Genomic DNA, 19,913 nt, shown 5'->3' on the forward strand with positions numbered 1-19,913 from the left:
TAGCCAACCTAATTCTTTTTTCTCTATCTCTTCAGTATTAGTGCTATGTATGATAAATGTGCATTTAATTTAAAAGAGGAAGAAAGGAAGAAGAGAGAGGGAAAAAAAACCCATATGATGCCCAGTTTCTTCACCATTTCAACTTGGCAAGTTGTCAACTCCAACTGAAACTAATCTGGGGCATTTCTAGCTCGCCAATTAAAATGTGCTTTTGACACACTTGTTTGTGTGTGTGTATGTGTGTGTGTGTGTATTTATGTATGTATGTGCATACATACCACCTAGAAGTCATTATAAAATAAAGGTAGGTGAATTAATAACTACTGGTTAAAGTTAAAGCTAGTTAAATAAGATATTCTGTTTATACAATGATTTAAGTCTTTCAGAGAATCAAGCTGGAATAAAGCTTTGATGTACTGAGGTAGAACTGATCTAAAAATTAGAAATTCTTTCTAAAATGAAACAGTAATTAAGTAGAGGTTGGACTAAAGCTTTGCATGTACTGAGATAGAACTAATCTAAAAAGTAGAAATTCTTCCTAGAATAAAACAGTAATTGATTAAGTCATAAAACCAGATAGGAAGATAAATAAGTTGTTAATGTATCTATAGAGGGAAAATTAAGTCACATCTAAATACAAACTAGAGAGTCACAGCCCAAGTAAAACAATGCCAGTTGTAACAGTAACAATAACAAAAAATCTGTTGAATAAAAGCAGTCAGTAAAAGCTGAAAAGAATAGGACAGCATCTCCTTGAGATGTAAATACTTAAAAACCTTTGATAAACAGGAAAGAATATTTTTAACACAACAAAAACACATTTTACTACAATTCAGACAACAATGTCATTTGGAAAAGAGCCTCTAAGAATATAACAGAATAACAGAGTTGGAAGGGACCTTGGAGGTATTCTAGTCCAAGCCCCTGCCTAGGCAGGAAATCCTACACCACTTCAGACAAATGGTTATCCAACATCTTAAAAACTTCCAGTGTTGGAGCATTCACAACTTCTGGAGGCAAGTTGTTCCACTGATTAATTGTTCTAACTGTCAGGAAATTTCTCCTTAGTTCTAAGTTGCTTCTCTCCTTGATTAATTTCCACCCATTGCTTTTTATCGTGCTCTCAGGTGCTTTGGAGAATAGCTTGACTCCCTCTTGTTTGTGGCAGCCCCTGAGATATTGGAACATTGCTATCATGTGTTCCCTGGTCCTTCTTTTCATTAAAATATAATGTATGGCAGTGAAAAGTATTTTACGTCTATCTTTTTTGAGTTCTCATATATTTTCTTAAATTAGTTTGTGATTAAATATGCTGGAATTTTAATAGAACTATATGAGTTTATGGAAGAATTAATTTTGTGATTGTCATATTGACTAAATTTTCATGCTGCTGATCATAGGCTGTGGGAACTTTGGTAGGCTGCCTCATCAGTAATGTATGTTCTGCTTGATTTAATAAAATCTGGCATTGTCTTCTGAATTATATGCAGTGTTTGTGGATTGATTCAAGTATTTAGTAGACCAATAAGTGCCTTTGTTGGTTGGGAAACTGGCTAGTATCTCTCCCTCATATCATACTTCAGGCAAATTTCAAATAGAGCGGTTATTTACAAGAATACGTCTACTAAAAAGAGGAGGTAGATTGAATGTTTTGGCCATTTAAAAAATAGGCATTGTATGAAGTGTGTATCATATATAACATTGTTTATTTGATAAATCCAAAGCTTTGACCAAAATTGAATTGGATTTGTGTGTGTTGGAAATATCATTGCGAAAATGTGTAGTGCAGCATGATTGATTTTATCTTAGTTCAGGGGTGTCAAACTAGCAGCCCGTGGGCTGGATGCGTCACGTGCAGGCCACACTCACCCCAGCTTTGTGACGGCAAAATATGTCATGATACGTCACGTGACATCAACATGAGGCGGTGAGTTTGACACCCATGTCTTAGTTTGTTAGCTTAATAGGTCTGTTCTTGTGTATGCTGGTGTTTATTGCTAGTACCTCTACCTTATTCTTTTATTTGAAGCTTTATTTATACAAACAGTTAAAAACTGTTGCCCCAAAATCATGATAAATAGTATTATAGTATTAATTCTGGTAGTCTGTCATCACTGTCTCTATCACAATCACTATTCTTTCATGTATAATTACTCCAAAGTCTATTTTTTCTATAATAAGTTTATGTGAAAATTGTAAGGTTAGATGATGGAGTGATAAACGCTTCTGATTCCTGACTACATTAGCACCCCTACCATTGTCTGTGCTTTTCTTCTATTCATTTAAAGGGGAAACCATCAAGTAAGAATAATACTGTTGCAGCAGTAAAAGGATACAACTTGCTTAATAATTTAGCACTCTCATGAATTTGTAAATGATGTGGAATGATCTTGTTCTAATTCCTGTTATTATAATGTCGGGGTGTGTGTGTACATTTCAATGTTAATGTAGATTAATATATTATTGGGCACTTTATTTTCATAATATGAGAATATTTTGCAGAATGTTAATTTATATTTAATAATATGGTTAGTATCTTCCCAATAGCTGTGTGTTTACATTTTAAAAAATGGTTATAGCCAGGGGCAATTGATAAATCCCAACAATACTTACATTGTTGTGTAAGTGTTTCCATTCAGGTGGATACACATTCCACCTATCTTCAAAGCACAGCAGGGTGAAGGCTATTTAAACCCTGGGGTGGGTGGGATTCTTTTTCAAAGGGCAGATGCTGCAACAGAGAAAGCATCCCTTCAAATCCCATCAGATGGCATTGCTTAATAGATAGGAACGGGAACATGTTACCTTGTAAGAATTTAGAAGATGGACAGAAATCTCTTAGAGAGGGCTATAAAGCACTGTGAAGCAGAATATGCTTAAATGCTATTGCTATTACTACATACTTCAAGATACTCAGCAGATTTTTCCTCTGAAAACTAGATGTGAATTACCAAATAATGATGCATTTTTGTAATATTTCTGGTTTGAATTTGAGGAGTAGGAGAAGAGGGAATAATCCTATCATACAGCACTATATAAGAGTTACAAATGCATCTTTTGAGATAGATCTTGGCTGTGTCATCTGAAGTACTGGTTGAGTACTTGGAGTTCAGCAAGGCATTCGATAAAATAGACCATAACCTACTACTAGATGTAATAGCAAGCTGGGCACCTGAAAGCCTGGATCGTGATCAGTGCTGTGATAGCTGGAACTTCAGAAACTGATCATATGTTCTTTTTTTTCAGCGAACCATAACTTTGAATGGACACTGAATGAATGGACGTAAGCTGAGAGCTACCTGTATTCTGAAGTAGCTAATAATTAAAGTTGTGGAAACTAAAGAATAATCAGTGATTGTATTATCAACAAGAATAAAAATATATTCATTCAGAGGAAGCTTGCAATATGAAATGTAGACTGAAAAAAGCACAATGCATATGAACACCTTGTAGAAATTAACCTTTATCTCGTAGGATTACTTCTGTTTTTCTTATGTTTTACTGGACATATGGGTCTTTTCTCCATAGTTAATTTTTAATTTTGCAATGAAGTATAAAAACATACTTGATAGATGGAACATTGCCAGGCTAAATCAAAATTCCCAAATTAATAAAATACAACAAACTTATTCACAATTGTACATTGTCAATGAAAAGGACAAGAAAATTGACATACAAAGTTTATTTTCTTTCATTAATTTTCAGTTATTTGTTCAGAGCCTAGTATGTGTAATTGTTTTCATAGGGCTGTTGTTACAGACACTGAGATTGTTTAGTGTTACTGAAATACTTTTTATTTTATTTATTTATTTTTGTCAAGTACGTATTAAATAATATATATAAGTATAAGCATGAATTGAATACATAAAATGAATACAAATAAAGGGAACATTAGGACAGAAAGCGTAGGCACGCTGGTGCTCTTATGCATGCCCCTAATATAATATAATATAATATAATATAATATAATATAATATAATATAATATAACATAACATAACATAACATAACATAACATAACATAACATAACAATATAATATAATATAATATAATATAATATAATATAATATAATATAATATAATATACATACATACATATATACACTCTATATACTTTATTTCAGTAGAGTTTAAGCATTTTTATCCTTATGTATATTTACCCAATTTCTTAAACAGATATTCTACATTCATCAATCCCTTGCATTTTACCATTTCTCTCTTGAAATTTTATAGTTTTACAATATATCATTCTTAACTGCATGTTCTTCAATGAACTGCATGCTCATTGGACCCCTCTTATTTCAGAAATCAGTTCTATCATTTTTAAGGTCAATTGGATGAATTGAAATTCAGCAACATAGCATTCTATTTGCTTGATCTTTTCTCTTGTCTTAATGAAATTAAAGTATTCGTATAGTACAATGAAAATCTTTAGGTACCTTTGCTTCTTGCAAGAATCTCCGGATTTGTCAGAGTTTGTTGCAAAAAACAAATCTAGAAAGCACACACAGGCAGACTGATGCAGCAGGATTCATTAACTTCTTTATATACACAATAATACATGAAGTAAGTTTACAATACCAACAGCAGATTCACAGGCAGAAGAGAGATTGGTTTCAGTTCCAGCAGCAAACTAGTTCACACATACTGGTTTCAGTTTCTCTTTACAGAGTCAGAAGCTGCAGACTAAGACACGCCTTGGCTCTAGTCTGTCTCACTCCCAGTTGGCTTACTTAGTTGCTATGCCTATTCATTGGCTGACCTTGTTACCATGTCTTCCCAGTCATGAATATTTTGACAGGATTTCTCACCTATTCCTTGAGAGAGTTGACTTGCTCATTAAGTGCAATCTTCTAATTTTCACCAGCAGGCAAATATTTATACAAGTGAGTATCTGTGTAAGATATTGTATATTTTGGGCATTTCTTTGAAGCTCTGGTGAATAGTGCAGCCACGACCTTGGTCATAGCTAGGAATATGGAGACTTGGACTGAATTGCAGTGGTGCAGTATGTGATTGTGAGTCCCATAGAAATTCCTGATACACTAAAGAGCTCCAGGAGATGAAATGACACAAGAGAACCTAGAGCGCAACTGGCAAAAGATGAAAACATATTGGACACAGGTAAGTGCCTCTATTTGGGCTCATCTTGTGATGTTAAGAGTGACAAAGTATGTGTACTTTTCCATTCTTATCATATTTGCAAATGACTGGTGGTCCCATTTGAGGAGACCAGCTCCCTTATGAATAAAAACAGGTCATGGGAACCCTTGAATTGATGCTGTGAGTAATATGCTCACCATCTGTCATACAAAGTTGGTCAGCTTCAGAATTGGGCAGGGCTTATGGAAATGACACATATGAGCCCAGTTATATGGGAAAAGTTTGATCAGATCAATCCTAAAAAAGTCCTTGCTGCTGTGAGTTTTACTATGAATAATGCTCTCTCTCTTAGTTGGTTAAGACCTTCTAGGAGATGACAGGTGGTTGGGTCCAAGTGTTGCTTAATAGAGGAGGGGATGGTGCTCCTACTTTGAAGAAGAGCGTGGTCTTGTTGGGGTGCAATCGTTGAATGGTGTTGGATAACTTTTGCCAAATCTCCAACTTTATGCTTTTAGGAAAGGTTGTTGAGAGAGTGGTAGGCACTCAGCTTCAGAGAGCGCTGGATAAAGAGAATTAGTCAAACCTTTCTCATCAGGATTTATGCTGGGTTACAATACTGAGACAGCATTGATTGTGCATGTGAATGGCCTCTGGAGGTCTTAGAATGAAGGTAGTGCATCTATCCCAGTCCTTGTGGATCTTTTGTTGACTTTCAATACCATCAATTATTATTTTTTTTTAATTTTTTTAATTTTATTTTTATATGCCGCCCTTCTCCGGAGACTCAGGGCGGCTTACAGTGCGTTAAGCAATAGCCTTCATCCTTTTGTATATTTTATACAAAGTCAGCTTATTGCCCCCACAAACCGGGTCCTCATTTTACCCACCTTAGAAAGGATGGAAGGCTGAGTCGACCTTGAGCCTGGTGAGAATTGAACTCGCAATAATTGCAGGCAGCTGGATGTTAAATGCTGCCTTAGTAGGAGGCATTAGCCTCCTACGCCACTCAGGCTCCTCAATTATGATATATGTCTGGGCCAGCTTTAGGGGAATTGTTCCTTTATGGTTCTCCTTTGTTTATGGCCGATTCCATTCAGTGTTGGTGATGGGGTAGAGGTCTAATTGTCTGCATTGAGGGGTGTCTCAGGTTTCAAGTCTCTTGCCATTCCTTTTCATTTATGAAAATGCCATATAGGGCATGGGGTTACATGGCATGGGATTACGGTACATGTTTCCACCCTGTGCCAGTCAGGCAATGTTGAGTTGTTAGTCCAGTTTCTAGAGTCTGTGAGGGCCTTTATGGGGATGATCTAAATGCAGTGCAAGATGGAGTGGCTCTGAGTTTTTGGCCCCCTTGGATCTGGTGGGGTATTATATTTGTTTTCTTTTTATTTCTTCTAATTTTTAAAGTTCTCCACAAATTTTAGTCCAAAAATCAATTTTCTTTTTGGGTTTTGTCACTTTGAACTTCCGCTTTAGTCTTCTTCCTTCCTTTCCCCCCACGCCCATTAGCCTCTGTTATTCCGCTGGGGCACTTTTAACAAATTTAAAGATCTTCCCTTTTTTGCCTATGAGCTGGTAATCACTCACTTGGCATCAGTACTCCGTTCAAATCACCACTCCTGCTCAATACTTGGTCCTGTTGCCTCAGCTTAATGATGGCCACAATGGTCACTGCCCCTGCTGCTGAGTCGAAGAGTTTCCTCTGACCTCCGAGGAACTTGCTGTTCCTCTTGGTCTTCTGAGGTGCCTCTCCTTCTTCTCTGTCCCTACAAGAAAGATCTGGTCCAAAGACCCCTCGGCAGTGGGTTGTCAGCCCGGGATTTCGCAAGGCTCATCAGAGCCTGCTATTCCCTGACTGTCTAGTCGCGATGCTTCCGGTTGAATCACATTATATTTGTTTTCTGATGGCATAGCATCTGCCCAGACAGAGCCAGTGATAGTATGGGGGGGTCTTTCTGAATTTACAGCTCCTGCTCAAGGAGTAGATGCCAGCCATGCTTACCTTTGTACAGATTCATCTTATGCACAAGTTGTACCCATCCTTGGACCTTTAAAAGACTTGCTTACATTCACTTATGCCTGGATCACTTTCTGATTGGATTATTGCAAAGTGCTTTATATGGGACTGTTTTTGAAAATCACCAGGAAGTTAGAATTAGTCCAGAATGTAGCCGCACATGCAGTTTTGGACACCTTCCCGTTTGTCCATATTACACCACAATTGTGTAAGCTGCACTTCCAGTTTTTTTCCAAATACAACACAAGGTCCTGTTGATCACCTTTAAAGTGTCTGAATCAGGGGTGGGTTCTACTTACTACCAGTTCACAATAGGATCGTGCCATAGAATGGATGCAAGCCCTCATAACTTATTTTCTGTTCCATGTAGGCTAGCTTCTCATAATAGAGACAATAGAGTGGAATAGTGTGTATTTATTGCTTTAAGATCTTAGTCATTACCTTCAAGGGAGGAAGCACTATGATGAAGATAACACCAGGCTCTGTTAATTGATCACATGAAAACAACAACCAATATTAACTTTATTAGGATAATGTATCCTAACTTTAAAAAAAAAAAACTCAGTATAATTTTTACCATTTTTTTTACTCTTACATACATATGAGTATTTATCTACAATTCTTCTTCTTCTTCTTCTTTTTTTTTGGTGCAGGAAACTACACCAACAGTTCGAAATGTATAAAGAACAGGTGAAGAAAATGGGTGAAGAATCGCAGCAGCAGCAACAGCAGCAGCAGCAGCAGCAACAGAAGGGCGATGCTCCTACCTGTGGCATTTGTCACAAAACAAAATTTGCTGATGGCTGTGGCCATAACTGTTCATATTGCCAAACTAAATTTTGTGCACGTTGTGGAGGACGAGTATCTTTACGTTCAAACAAGGTATGTAGGTGTTATATCAACTTTTATTCTGATGTTGATTATTTCATTTATCTACCACTTTTTTCCAAGTCTGAGACAGTGGTGGGTTGCTCCCGGTTCTGCCCGGTTCTATAGAACCAGTAGTAAAACCGGCGGGAGGCTCTGCCCACCTGCCATGATGTCATCATGGGTGATCTGCGCATGCGCAGAAGCTTCTGCACATGCATAGAAGTGTGCGCATGAGCACTCCCGCTGCAAACCGGTAGTAAAGGTAAGTAGGACCCACCCTGGTCTGCGACCCATGCTTTAATTGGCATATTTGGGACTGCACTAGATACTGTAGAGGGTGGGCCCAAAACAAAATTTGATTTTATTCAGAGATAGCTAAAATTAAATAAATGTATTACTAAGCAATCTGTGACCCTTGGTTCATCATTTCACAGATACTTCCTCACCTAATTCCTCAATGCCTTCAACAACGGCAGAGCTGTTAATATACTGCCTTCACTGGAAAAGTTCTTTAAAATGTAGGGAGATGTTCAGAGATGTATCTGCCTTAAAAATAGCCCGTGTTGAACTGTATAGAATTGTCAAACATCAAGAGTTGACCACAGGAGATGTTTTATCATATATTTTGTGACAAAATGCTTCATGATAAGTTTTAAGAACATAAAATATTTTATAAAATTTCTTAAATTCCATGTGACGCATGGTTCCCAAATTTTAGACATATTCAATAAATTTTTCATTTGAGGTACTTTGCTTCAAAATGTTTTGCCTTTATGATGCATCGTTCTGTCCAGTTAAATGTTACAAACACAAAGAGTTTTAGTAGTATATATTTAGTAGCTTGGATGAGACCATTTAGGCACTGAGTCCAGTTCCTGAATGGATTAAAATGAGTTTTCTAATCCCTATGTGTTCAATTATATTCAACTTTAGTTTCCCCTTTTTATTAACATTCAACATTACGTGGTTATGTTGAATGTTACACAACATTCTTGCTACTTCAATTTCCTTGACTAAGTAAATAAAATGTACAATGTTTATTTTCAAAACAAGGATAGTTGAGTCTCTTGTATCTTCCTCCAAAACTCCAAGGGAGAAAAGATTATAATTACTTCTCAGTCATGTGCTTAATTCTCTCCATCTGTCACCTTCTGTCAAGGTGTTGACTTGAAGGCTTAAATATCCCCTTCCATGTTTCAGCATTTTTTAATATTGACTTATATATTTATTTGCAAGTTTTGACTAAATGTACAGGCAGTTATTAATTACTTTGTATCACATAAACAACAACAGATTTTAAAGTGTTGCTCTGCTTTTAATTGTTTATTTGTTCCTGCTAGTCTATGTTTCTAAACTCTCTGAGACCAGAAATATCCATGAGATATTTCCTTACTTAAATAGAGAAACAGAAGGAGCCTGGCTGGGCAGAAAAATCAGTGTGTGTGTGAGAGATTTCCAACTTCCTGTCAGCTTTCCCATGTGCTCTCCTTGAGGGAAGCTGGCAGTGAGCATCGGAAACCCCATTCTCTTCCCTTCCCTTAAGTGGGGGAGGGAGCAAGAGCGTGCACAAAATGCCAGTGCAGCACAAGTGCAGATGAGGAAGGTGAACCTTTCTCCATTTACTTTCTACCGGCAAGTTTTACACATGCAAATACTTTGATTTATTTTATTTATTTATTTTATTCAATTTGTATACCGCCCTTCTCCTAGTGGATTCAGGGCAGTGCACAGCCAGAACTAAAACACATACCAATACAAAATTTAAAATTTTTAAAAGAATTACATGACTTTGAATTTAAAACATTCAAACTAAAACCCATTAACAACTTAAAAAGCTAAAAAAGGGGGGGGGAGGGTTCACGCCAGCCCTGCTTGATGGAAAAGAAAAGTTTTTAGGGCATGGCAAAAGACCTGGCGATCCGATATTCTTCGTATCTCCGGGGGCAAATCGTGCCAGAGGGCAGGGGCTGCCACAGAGAAGGCCCTCCCCCTGGGGGTCGCCAGACGACATTGCCTGGCTGACGGCTGACCCTAAGGAGTCCCTCTCTGTGGGAGCATACTGGTCGGTGGGAGGCTATCGGTGGCAGAAGGCGGTCCCGCAAATACCCAGGTCCTATGCCATGGAGCATAGTGGGAATGATAGTGGGAATATGGCAAGGAGTGGGAATATGGCAAGGAGCATCAACAATTATATCCATTCGTTCCATGTCCCCCAGCAACCTGTGGAAAGCTGTCAACGAACATTGAAAATAATGATCACATAACCATGGCTGAGCATTGCACACCATAGTGCTGAACAGCAGCAGTGTAGCATCACTGAAATGGTAAAAAAATATCCCCAAATTTCATTTTCTCAAGAGTAATTGTCCCGGCATTCTATATGTTAGCTCACTTAAGATACTTTTTTAAACAGAGTTTTTCCCTATAATGCACTGCTTCACCCAGCTGATTATTATAAAGTATTGAACAGTTACAAGAATTTTAGGACCATTTAGATGTATGAATGTATGAACAAATAAATATATATTCCACAATTGCAATATAACAGTGAACTAAACTACTGTATTGTCATATACAGTTGTCCCCTCACCCCCACACATATGATAGTTTCTATACCTATCAACATTCTTACTTACTTTCATCATTGGGATATATTTAGGGAGTTTCTCACTCACTCATGATTGTTTTGTAAAATAATTTTATTACTAGGAGCTGTGGTGGTGCAGTGATTAGAATGCAGTATTGCAAGCTAATTCTGCTTGATTGCCAGCAGTTTGATTCTCACCAGGCTCAAGGCTGACTCAGCCTTCCGTCCTTCCAAGGTCGATAAAAGGAGGAGCCAGATTGTTGGAGCAATTACACTTTGTAAGCCTCTTAGAGAGGGCTGTACAGCACTGTGAAGCAGAATTTGTCTAAATGCTATTGCTATTGCTATTACTACATACTTTAAGTTATGTCTAAATCTGCTGAGATCTCAGCAGATTTTTCCTCTGAAAATTAGATGTGAATTACAAAATAATGCATTTTTGTAATACTTCTGGTTTGAATTTGAGGAGTAGGAGAAGAGGGAATAATCCTATCGTATAGCACTATATAAGAGTTACAAATGCATCTCTTGGCTGTGTCATCTGAAGTACTCGTTGAGACAAAGATTCAGAGGCAAGTCCCTGTCCCAGTTTATTTTGGTAGATATACACCTCTCCTGTAAGGAAAATGAGGTGATGTCCCGGTGCCTGGAGGCCGTACGGATCTGGATGGGGAGGAACAGACTCAGGCTCAACCCATCCAAGACCGAGTGGCTGTGGTTTCCGTCGTCCCGATATAGTCATTTGGCGCCATCTCTGACTATTGGGGGCGAGTCGTTGGCCCCCACAGATGGGGTTCGCAACTTGGGCATCCTTCTGGACTCGCGGCTGTCTTTAGAAGAGCATATGATGGCCGTAGCCAAGAGGACTTTTTATCAGGTTCGCCTGATTCGCCAGTTGCGTCCCTTTCTGGATCGGGACTCGTTATACACGGTCACTCACGCCCTTGTCACCTCACGCCTGGATTATTGTAATGCTCTCTACATGGGGCTCCCCTTGAGGAGAACCCGGAGGCTCCAACTGGTCCAGAATGCGGCCGCGCGGGTGGTGACGGGAGCGATGTGGCGCTCTCATGTGACCCCCCTCCTGCGCGAGCTGCACTGGCTCCCGGTGGTCTTCCGGGTGCGCTTCAAGGTTTTGGTTACTACCTTTAGAGCACTCCATGGCTCAGGACCAGGGTACTTACGAGACCGCCTCCTGCCACCAGTAGCCTCTCACCGACCAGTTCGCTCCCATAGAGAGGAGCTCCTCGGGGTGCCATCGGCCAAACAATGTCGACTGGCGGCCCCCAGGGGGAGAGCCTTCTCTGTGGGGGCACCTGCCATCTGGAACGGGCTCCCCTCAGAGATATGGAGGATCCAAGACTTACGCATCTTCCGCCGCGCCCTAAAAATGTTTTTATTCCAACAGGCTGGTCTGGCCTAACTCTCCCTTTTAAATTGGCTTTTAAATTGGGTTTTAAATTGGGTTTTAAATCTCTTTTAGATAAATTGGATGTTTTAATCTTTGAGCCTAAATTATTTAATCTGTTTTTTAATAGTTTTTAACTTTTGTATGTCTTTGTATTTTATTTTTGGCTGTTCACCGCCCTGAGTCCTTCGGGAGTAGGGCGGTATACAAATATGAAAAATAAATAAATAAATAAATAAATAAATAAATAAATAAATAAATAAATAAATAAAATACAGCTTCTGATCTGACCTATTGTGAACTCCCATGTCACTTTATATATATATTGGGTCAAGGAAACCAGTGGCTGAAATTAAATGGCTAAGGAAGTAATGTGAGTTTTCTCATTCCGGTGCTTTATACTGTAGCACCTGACAAAAGAAAGGTTTATCGGCCTGATAGAGTTTAGAATTATTATTATGAGTGTAATGTAATATTGATAATTTTAAAAATTGAAATTAAATTTGAAATATTGACACTGAAGTAAAAATTTGGAAGACCATAAAACCTGATTTCCTCCCTAACTATTGGGATAGGGTGAGTTTGGAGCCTAGTGGGACTGTTGATGTATTATAGAGTGTTGGATGGGGAGCCAGATTCTTGTCTGGCTTATTGAGAGCACCCAAAATTTTGGCTAATCACATAGGTCAAATAAGCAAACATTCTCTTAAACCTAAAACATGATTAAAATAAATTACAAATACTTGTATCTTGATTAAAAATGTTTACTGATTTGACAGATCAGATTTTGTGGGTTGAAATTGAAGGGGGTGTTTGAACTTTGCACAAGAAAGCAATATTAAAAATGAATATTTACATTCCACAACGTAAAAAAATTAATGGTCCCGGTATCAGTATATGTTAGGCTTACAAGTAATACTTGAGTTATGACAGCAGTTGGGACCAGAATTTCTGTTACTAAGTTATAAGGTTGTAAAACACGACTTCAGTGACCCCATTGCTTAGCAACTGCAATCCCAGCAGTTCCTCTTGCTGTTGTTAACCAGATCCAAACCACGGTTAGTTGAGGATTCCTGACCTGGCCCCTCCCAGTCCCAAACTTCAATAAGGTAACCTCCCTCCCTCCACCTATTTCCCCCCATCTCTGCCCTTTGGGCCACCTGCTTACCTGCTGCCCTGTCACTCAGCTCTGCCTATTGCCAAAATGCAGGCATGCAAAAGAAGGCCCCACTTGCACCAGAGTAAAAGAAGGACCTGGTATCAGGGGTGAAATGTAAAATTTGTTACTACCGGTTCTGTGGGCGTGGCTTGGTGGGGGGGTAATGTGACTGGGTGGGCGTGGCCAACTTTAAAAAAAAAACTTTTCAAAGCATTTTTTCTAATGCTTTGAAAAGCCTCTGCCGATCAGGCAACTCAGGTGGGATTGTCAGAGAGGCTTTTTAAAAAATATCTCTCTGCTGATCAGGCAACTCAGCTGGGATTGTCAGAGACTTTTCAAAGCATTTTTTTCTGCAACCTCCTGGCCGAAGAGGTGGTTAAAAAAATGCTTTGAAAAGCCTCTGACTATCCCATCTGAGCCGCACGATCATCAGAGGCTTTTTTTTTTTTACTTTTAAAAGCATTTTTTCGTCGGAAGAGGTTGTAGAAAAAATGCTTTTAAGGGTAAAAAAAAAAGCCTCTGATGATCCTGTGGCTCAGCTGGGCACAGGGATTTTTGCTACAGGTTCTCCGAACCACCCGTCACCATCGCTACCGGATCGGGTGATCCGGTCCAAACCGGGATCATTTCACTCCTGCCTGGTATGCTGTAGCTATACTTGCTCAATTATAGATGTGCTTTCACATTTGAATTGTCTAAGAAAATTGAGTAAATGTTATCTGAATCTAGTATTTATTTAATTTGCCAATAAACATTGTCCATTCTGATTCCTACTTGCCTGTTTTCTTCATGTCTCTCTAAAACCAGTGAAAGTCAGTTACATCTATAAAAACAGATGGCAAATATTTAACTTTTAAGAAAAATAGCTAAGAGATATACATATGCTTTATTTCTCTTTGGCTGAAGGATCAATAACATGGTAGCTATTTCACAGTAATACAAGATAATCTCCATTATATTATTTTCTCCTTGTAATGATCTTGGAAAAAACATTTTTTAATTAATGAGATCACTTACCTCATATTATATTTTGTTAATTTGGGTCACAGTAAGTATGTTTGCACGATGCACCAAGGCTTGGCTGGAACTACCTTATCCATGGATCCGGTGACTGTTTTGCAAATTGAGAGGTTATAAATTAGCCTGTCACAGATTAACCCTCTGTCCTAGATTTGGGTAACATAGGACACTATGATTAAAAATAGGTTAACTTGAAACTAACCTTTTAAAACTCATTTTGGCAAAAGCAGCGGTTTTATTTATTAGGTATATTCCTTTTTTCTTTTAGGAACTCAACATCACTGTTAAAACATTCTGTGAATTCCTATCATATGAATTCTAGTAATGTTAAACCTTGGAGACAGAGCAATGAGAAAAATATTAGCAGAAAAGACACAGACCAACTCTGGAGGTTGAATGTTAAAAGTATATCAATTTGTTAAGGGCAATGATTCTGACATGATACTTATATTATTTGCTTGATACACACATGCAAAGTGAATGCTCTAACTCTACCATAAAGCATTCCTTTATAACTTATAAAGTTTATAACTTAGCTGAGGCATAGGTTAAAGGCTTTTCAGTTCTTCAGCCAGAATGGTGTTTGAGTGTTAAGTTGTATTTGCCACCTGGTGAGGCATTCTGAAACAATATCAAATGTTGTTAGGTTTCAGTCATATGCCTTTATAAAAGTTAGCTAAGCCGTCCGTTGTTTTAACCACAGGTGTGTAATAGCACACCTAAGAGTCTTTTGAGTACAGTTGGGCTTCATGCCACAGTAGCAGCCTATTAACATTTAATAAGATAGATTTGGCTTCAGCTGCTGGAAAGCCGTCTGAGGAATAGATAGACAGATTACTAGATAGATAACAAAGACATTGCTAGTAAGAGAGTAAAGTTGAATATATCGAGCCTTTGCCTGGGCTTTGTGATTAGAATTTTGTCTGGACAAGTCCTATAGAATAGCTACTTTAAATTTGGGAATTACTTATAAGTCTTTGCTTGCAATTGGATATTCTCCTTTTCTTTTTTGTTTGAAACAGTAATTAATACTTAGAGCAGCCTTTTATTTACCTCCCGTATTTAAGAGAAAACTACCTATGAAGAATAGGTTTTAAACAAGCAATTTAGGCTTAAATTCACTAAGTCTGTAAAATGACATTTCTAATTTTTTTTATAAAATCCTGAAAAGGAATAATTACAGTTGCAATTGCTTTAATTATCAAAAGATGCCTTCGGTCATGATCCACAGGATCAAGAAAAAAGAAAGGAATTCAGGTAGTTATCCGTTTCTTAATTTGTATGGACTGATTTTTGAGGATGTGTGTTATAATTTAGCTGGTCTATTTTACTAATATAGTAAAATAATTTGCTCAGTAAGCTGGTTTAAAAAAACTCTAAATTTATAAAGCAATAAATTTTTGGCATATATAACAATTTATAGCAACTGCATTATATTAATATACAATAAACTCCATGCACAAATGAAATGTATTAAATGGGTATATTTACTAAGTACAGTTACTATAAATATATTTACATATTTTCATTTTTCACTATCACCAAATGCCATATAAATAACATTTTTTTATGATCTACATATTTGAAACTTAGTTATAAAATCCATATTTGGAGAGATTTTTGTCAATTTTAATCAGAAAATGCTCAGTATTTATTTTAATTATTAGAATAAATTATAGTTTTATACTGTAAAACTAGTTCTGTGCAGGAAAGAGCAAAAATAAGTTAACTTTTGCTCTATGTAGTTGACAAAGTGATTTGGGATGATGGAAATAGTCATTATTTCACATAATTGTTTAAGACCTAGCAAAGTTTTTTTTAAACAGTATCAAGTATTTTTTATTGATTGATATGGGCTGTCATTTTTTTACTTCTAATGACAACATAGATTTTCTCCATGAAATCAAGTGTTTAGGTAACAATTTAATTCGTTAACTAGTCATAAATAACCATAGAATTTTGTTTGCTATTTGCTGTTTTTTTAAGATTAACTATATAATTAAAAATGTAATATTAAATGAACAATAGCATGTTATCAAAACAGAATGATAGACTAACATGCAGTTTCAGATTAATATTGAATATGTACTTGCTGAAGAATATAGACATTGGTGCATTTTAACTGCACTATTAATTCTATTAAATTCTGTTAATTTGTTTCTACTAACTTGTTGACTTTTTCTGCTACCATCGATCTGTTCAGGATATTTGCATATTTTAATTAACAACTTAAACAGTTTTATTAACAAAATGAATTGCAGACTCAAGATAGTGAAGAGGAGAATAAATAGGTACTGCCAGAATTAAATCACCTTTGTTTTAGTATACAACTTTATAAGTTCTGTCCATTGGCTGTATTCACTGGGATTGATATAGTTCCAAATACTGTATGGCATCTGGCTAGGGAATAATAATATGGAAATAAAGTAATCCATGAATAAACCTGGATACTTACCAAAGATGTATGACTGAAAATTAATTCACACCGTCCATGAGCACCATAGACTTGTGTTTTGTTTGGTGAAGTATTTTAAGAGTAGATAAATATTCAAATCTGAGGGCTGTTCTGATTATAGCACATTCTTTTACATGTGCCTAGGTGTTTGAAGATAGTACTTCTGTTTTTAGCATTTATGATGTTCCAAGTGTGAATCAGCGCTGAAACACTTCTAAATTCTTTATGAACTAAAAAGAGTAATTAGGGTGACTAGATTTTATCTCCATTTTCAATGTGAAGCAGTTTTCTTATCATAGTAGCTTTTTGAGTCATAAAACTGGAGAGTCAGGAACAACTTCCTGCAGGTTTTTTTTAATGTAAAAGTTGCTGAATAAGGGAAATAGGTTTGGATTTCTCCAATTTAAATTGATTTTGTCCAGTGCCATAGATCAGGGGTGTCAAACTCATGGCCCGCAGGCCAGATACATCACGCGCTGACCACGTCCACCCTAGTTTAGCAAAGGGGGAAAAAGTTCCGATGCGTCATCGCGAGTTTGACACCCCTGCCATACATAGATTTTCCCTGTGATGATCAATCCCTAATCATTCTTTCAACTCTCCCAATGGTGTACTCATCATCACTGTAATTAAGTCCAGCCACCTTGCTGCTGGTCATAGTCTTCTCTTACCTTCTCCATTTCCTAGCATCAGAGACTTTTCCAGAGAGTTGGGTCTTCACATAATGTAGGGTAATTAAGCCTTGTCATTTGTGCCTTAAGTGAGAACTCTGGGTTGTTTGTTCAATGATTCACTGGTTTATTTTCTTGGCTGTCCACAGCATTGTCAGGAGTTTTCTCCAACATCCAAGGTCAAAGCATTATTAACTTTTTCTATCTTGCTTTGTTTCAAGTTCATATCATGGAAACTGATCAGCTTTTTTCTTGTTTATCTTAACTTGGATTTTTTTTTTAAATTTGATTTATATGCCGCCCTTCTCCGGAGACTCAGGGCAGCTTACAATGCGTTAAGCAATAGCCTTCATACTTTTGTATATTTATACAAAGTCAGCTTATTGCCCCCACAAACTGGGTCCTCAATTTACCTACCTTAGAAAGGATGGAAGGCTGAGTCAACCTTGAGCCTGGGGAGATTTGAACTTGCAGTAATTGCAGGCAGCTGAATGTTAATAACAAGCTATTAGTCTGCTGCGCCACCAGGCTCTTTGCACATAAGTAGTTTGTAATCTGTTCTACAGTCAGCACCTAGTCACATGCTTGATGCTATAATTGAACTACTTCATCACTACTTCATTTTTAGAAATAATAAGAAATTTGATTTCTATATACTCCATCTAGTGATGTCCATATATAGAGGTGTCATTCTGATTGCTTGAAAACAATATTAACTAAGAAGAAATCATTGGAATGGCACTTATTCATTTATTCGTTTTTTACAACATTGGCATTCCTGACTCCGATCATAAACAGTACATGCTGTTTGCACATTCTATCGTTTCAAATTGGACTTGATCATAAAACTCATCAGCCTCCTCTTTTTCATCAGTGATTAGAGTAAGTAACCAGACTTATTCCATAAAGGGCTTTATAAGTGATAATCAGCACCTTTAATTGCCACAAAAGCACCCCAGCAATAAAGGCAGCGCATGGTGCAAAGCTATAACACGTGCACACACAATGAGTCTCATAACTGCCTGTGCCTCTGTGTTCCATTCCAGCTGCAGCTTCTGCATACTCTATTCAATGTCACTCACCTCCCAATTAGATTCCTGCAATGTATTCTGTGTGAAACTAGGTTATTTGCAGGATTACCTCCCCCCCCCATTTTTTTCTACATGTCTTATTAAATCTAGCAAGAAGTACATCCTGCATGTCCCATCAAGCTAATAATGCCATCTTGCAGGACTGTTGGACCTTTTGGACTCTGATTGCTTCTTATGGAACATTGTTCTCTCCAATGCTGGAGTTTCAGAAGACCCTTAAGACAAGGTTGTGTTCGTAAGCATGGAGATAAGAGTGGGAGTCTATGATGTGCTATTTTTTTTAAAGCATGAAGTTTAAAACTCAGTATAACAGTGATTTAATTCCAAAGTAATTATCACAATAGTTGTCTCTATGCATACTTTGTTCTGGCTACTGAAGATTTGTGCTGAATTCATATATCAGTGGTTATATTTACTTCCTCATAATGCCATCCAGCCATTTTGGAAAGTGATAGGATGATTATATTTTAATCCAGCAAGGGAATTGATCACACTCAATTCCCTTGCTGGATTAAATATAATATATATAATATAATAAATCTGTGCTTATGATGAACTCTATGGTTAGTGCAGTTCTACATTAACAGAGATAATTTCCTAATCAATATAGCTAGAGTTCTTTTGACAAGTAGAATAGGATGAATTCCACCAACTGACATCAAAGCACATAGACACATTTTTGGACAGTTTCATGTGACCACTTGTATATTCAATTATTGTCCATCTTAGTTTGTTTCACCTAAAAATAAAGAACGGTCAAGAATGTGAAGGAATGTGTACCTGGAGGAGGATGGAGAGAATGTTGGCAAGAGCACAGGGTTTCCTAGGGAGGACTCAAGACATTCCAGAGAAAAGCTCAAAATAAGAGATGTGTAGTCCTGAACTGGATGGGGGAGGAAGGAAGAGGTTCAAGGTAGCCACACTCATCAATGTGATGAACATGACCATCCAAATCTTATCAATAGCTTTTTATGCTAAGAAAGAATAGGTTCATTGTCTACTGTAGCACAAATAGAACCTATCATTTTATGTGTTACCTCGTTTACCTTACAGTTCTCATTGGTGTCATATAAAATTGATGGATTTTTTGAGATTAACAAGGCATTCACTGATTACAAAGCAAGGAGTAAATATAGCAAAAGAGAAAAAAGTAGTTTATAGCTCCATTATACTGTGAAAAACTGATTCTGTTTCTAGTACTCCACATAGATCCAGATACTGATTCTGAAGCTATTTTATTTAAATCCCTACAATTAATTCCCAAAAGAATTGGACTAGAAAGAATTCCATACCTCAGGCCATATAAACAGAATCACATTATCAAATTTGGAAGGAATCATGAAGGTAGTCCCAATTTTGTTTTTAATGCAGAACCTGCAAGATGTATGAAATTACAGAACCCTGCCTTGCTAGATAGCTGATAGTCTCTGTTTAAGTACTTCTGAAAATAAGAAAGTACTGTCTCCTGAGTTTTGTCTTCTAACAAACTGATCATATAATTAATCTTTCAGAATGTACTATATACTCCA

At 37.2% G+C, this 19,913-nt stretch overlaps 1 protein-coding gene across 18 annotated transcripts in view; it reads left to right on the plus strand.

Annotated features, from left to right (window-relative positions):
• The window catches only part of RIMS2 (regulating synaptic membrane exocytosis 2), a 272,552-nt gene that overhangs the window by 40,496 nt on the left and 212,143 nt on the right, over positions 1-19,913 (plus strand). For all 18 annotated transcript variants that reach the window (XM_087890824.1, XM_087890826.1, XM_087890829.1 and 15 more), the window contains one exon: positions 7,777-8,005. In XM_087890824.1, coding sequence (XP_087746950.1) covers positions 7,777-8,005 — 229 coding nt within the window. The remainder of the gene's footprint in view (positions 1-7,776; positions 8,006-19,913) is intronic.

This window comes from Pantherophis guttatus, chromosome 3, assembly GCF_059756535.1.
Source record: "Pantherophis guttatus breed Tessera chromosome 3, ASM5975653v1, whole genome shotgun sequence".
Lineage (NCBI taxonomy): Eukaryota > Metazoa > Chordata > Lepidosauria > Squamata > Colubridae > Pantherophis > Pantherophis guttatus.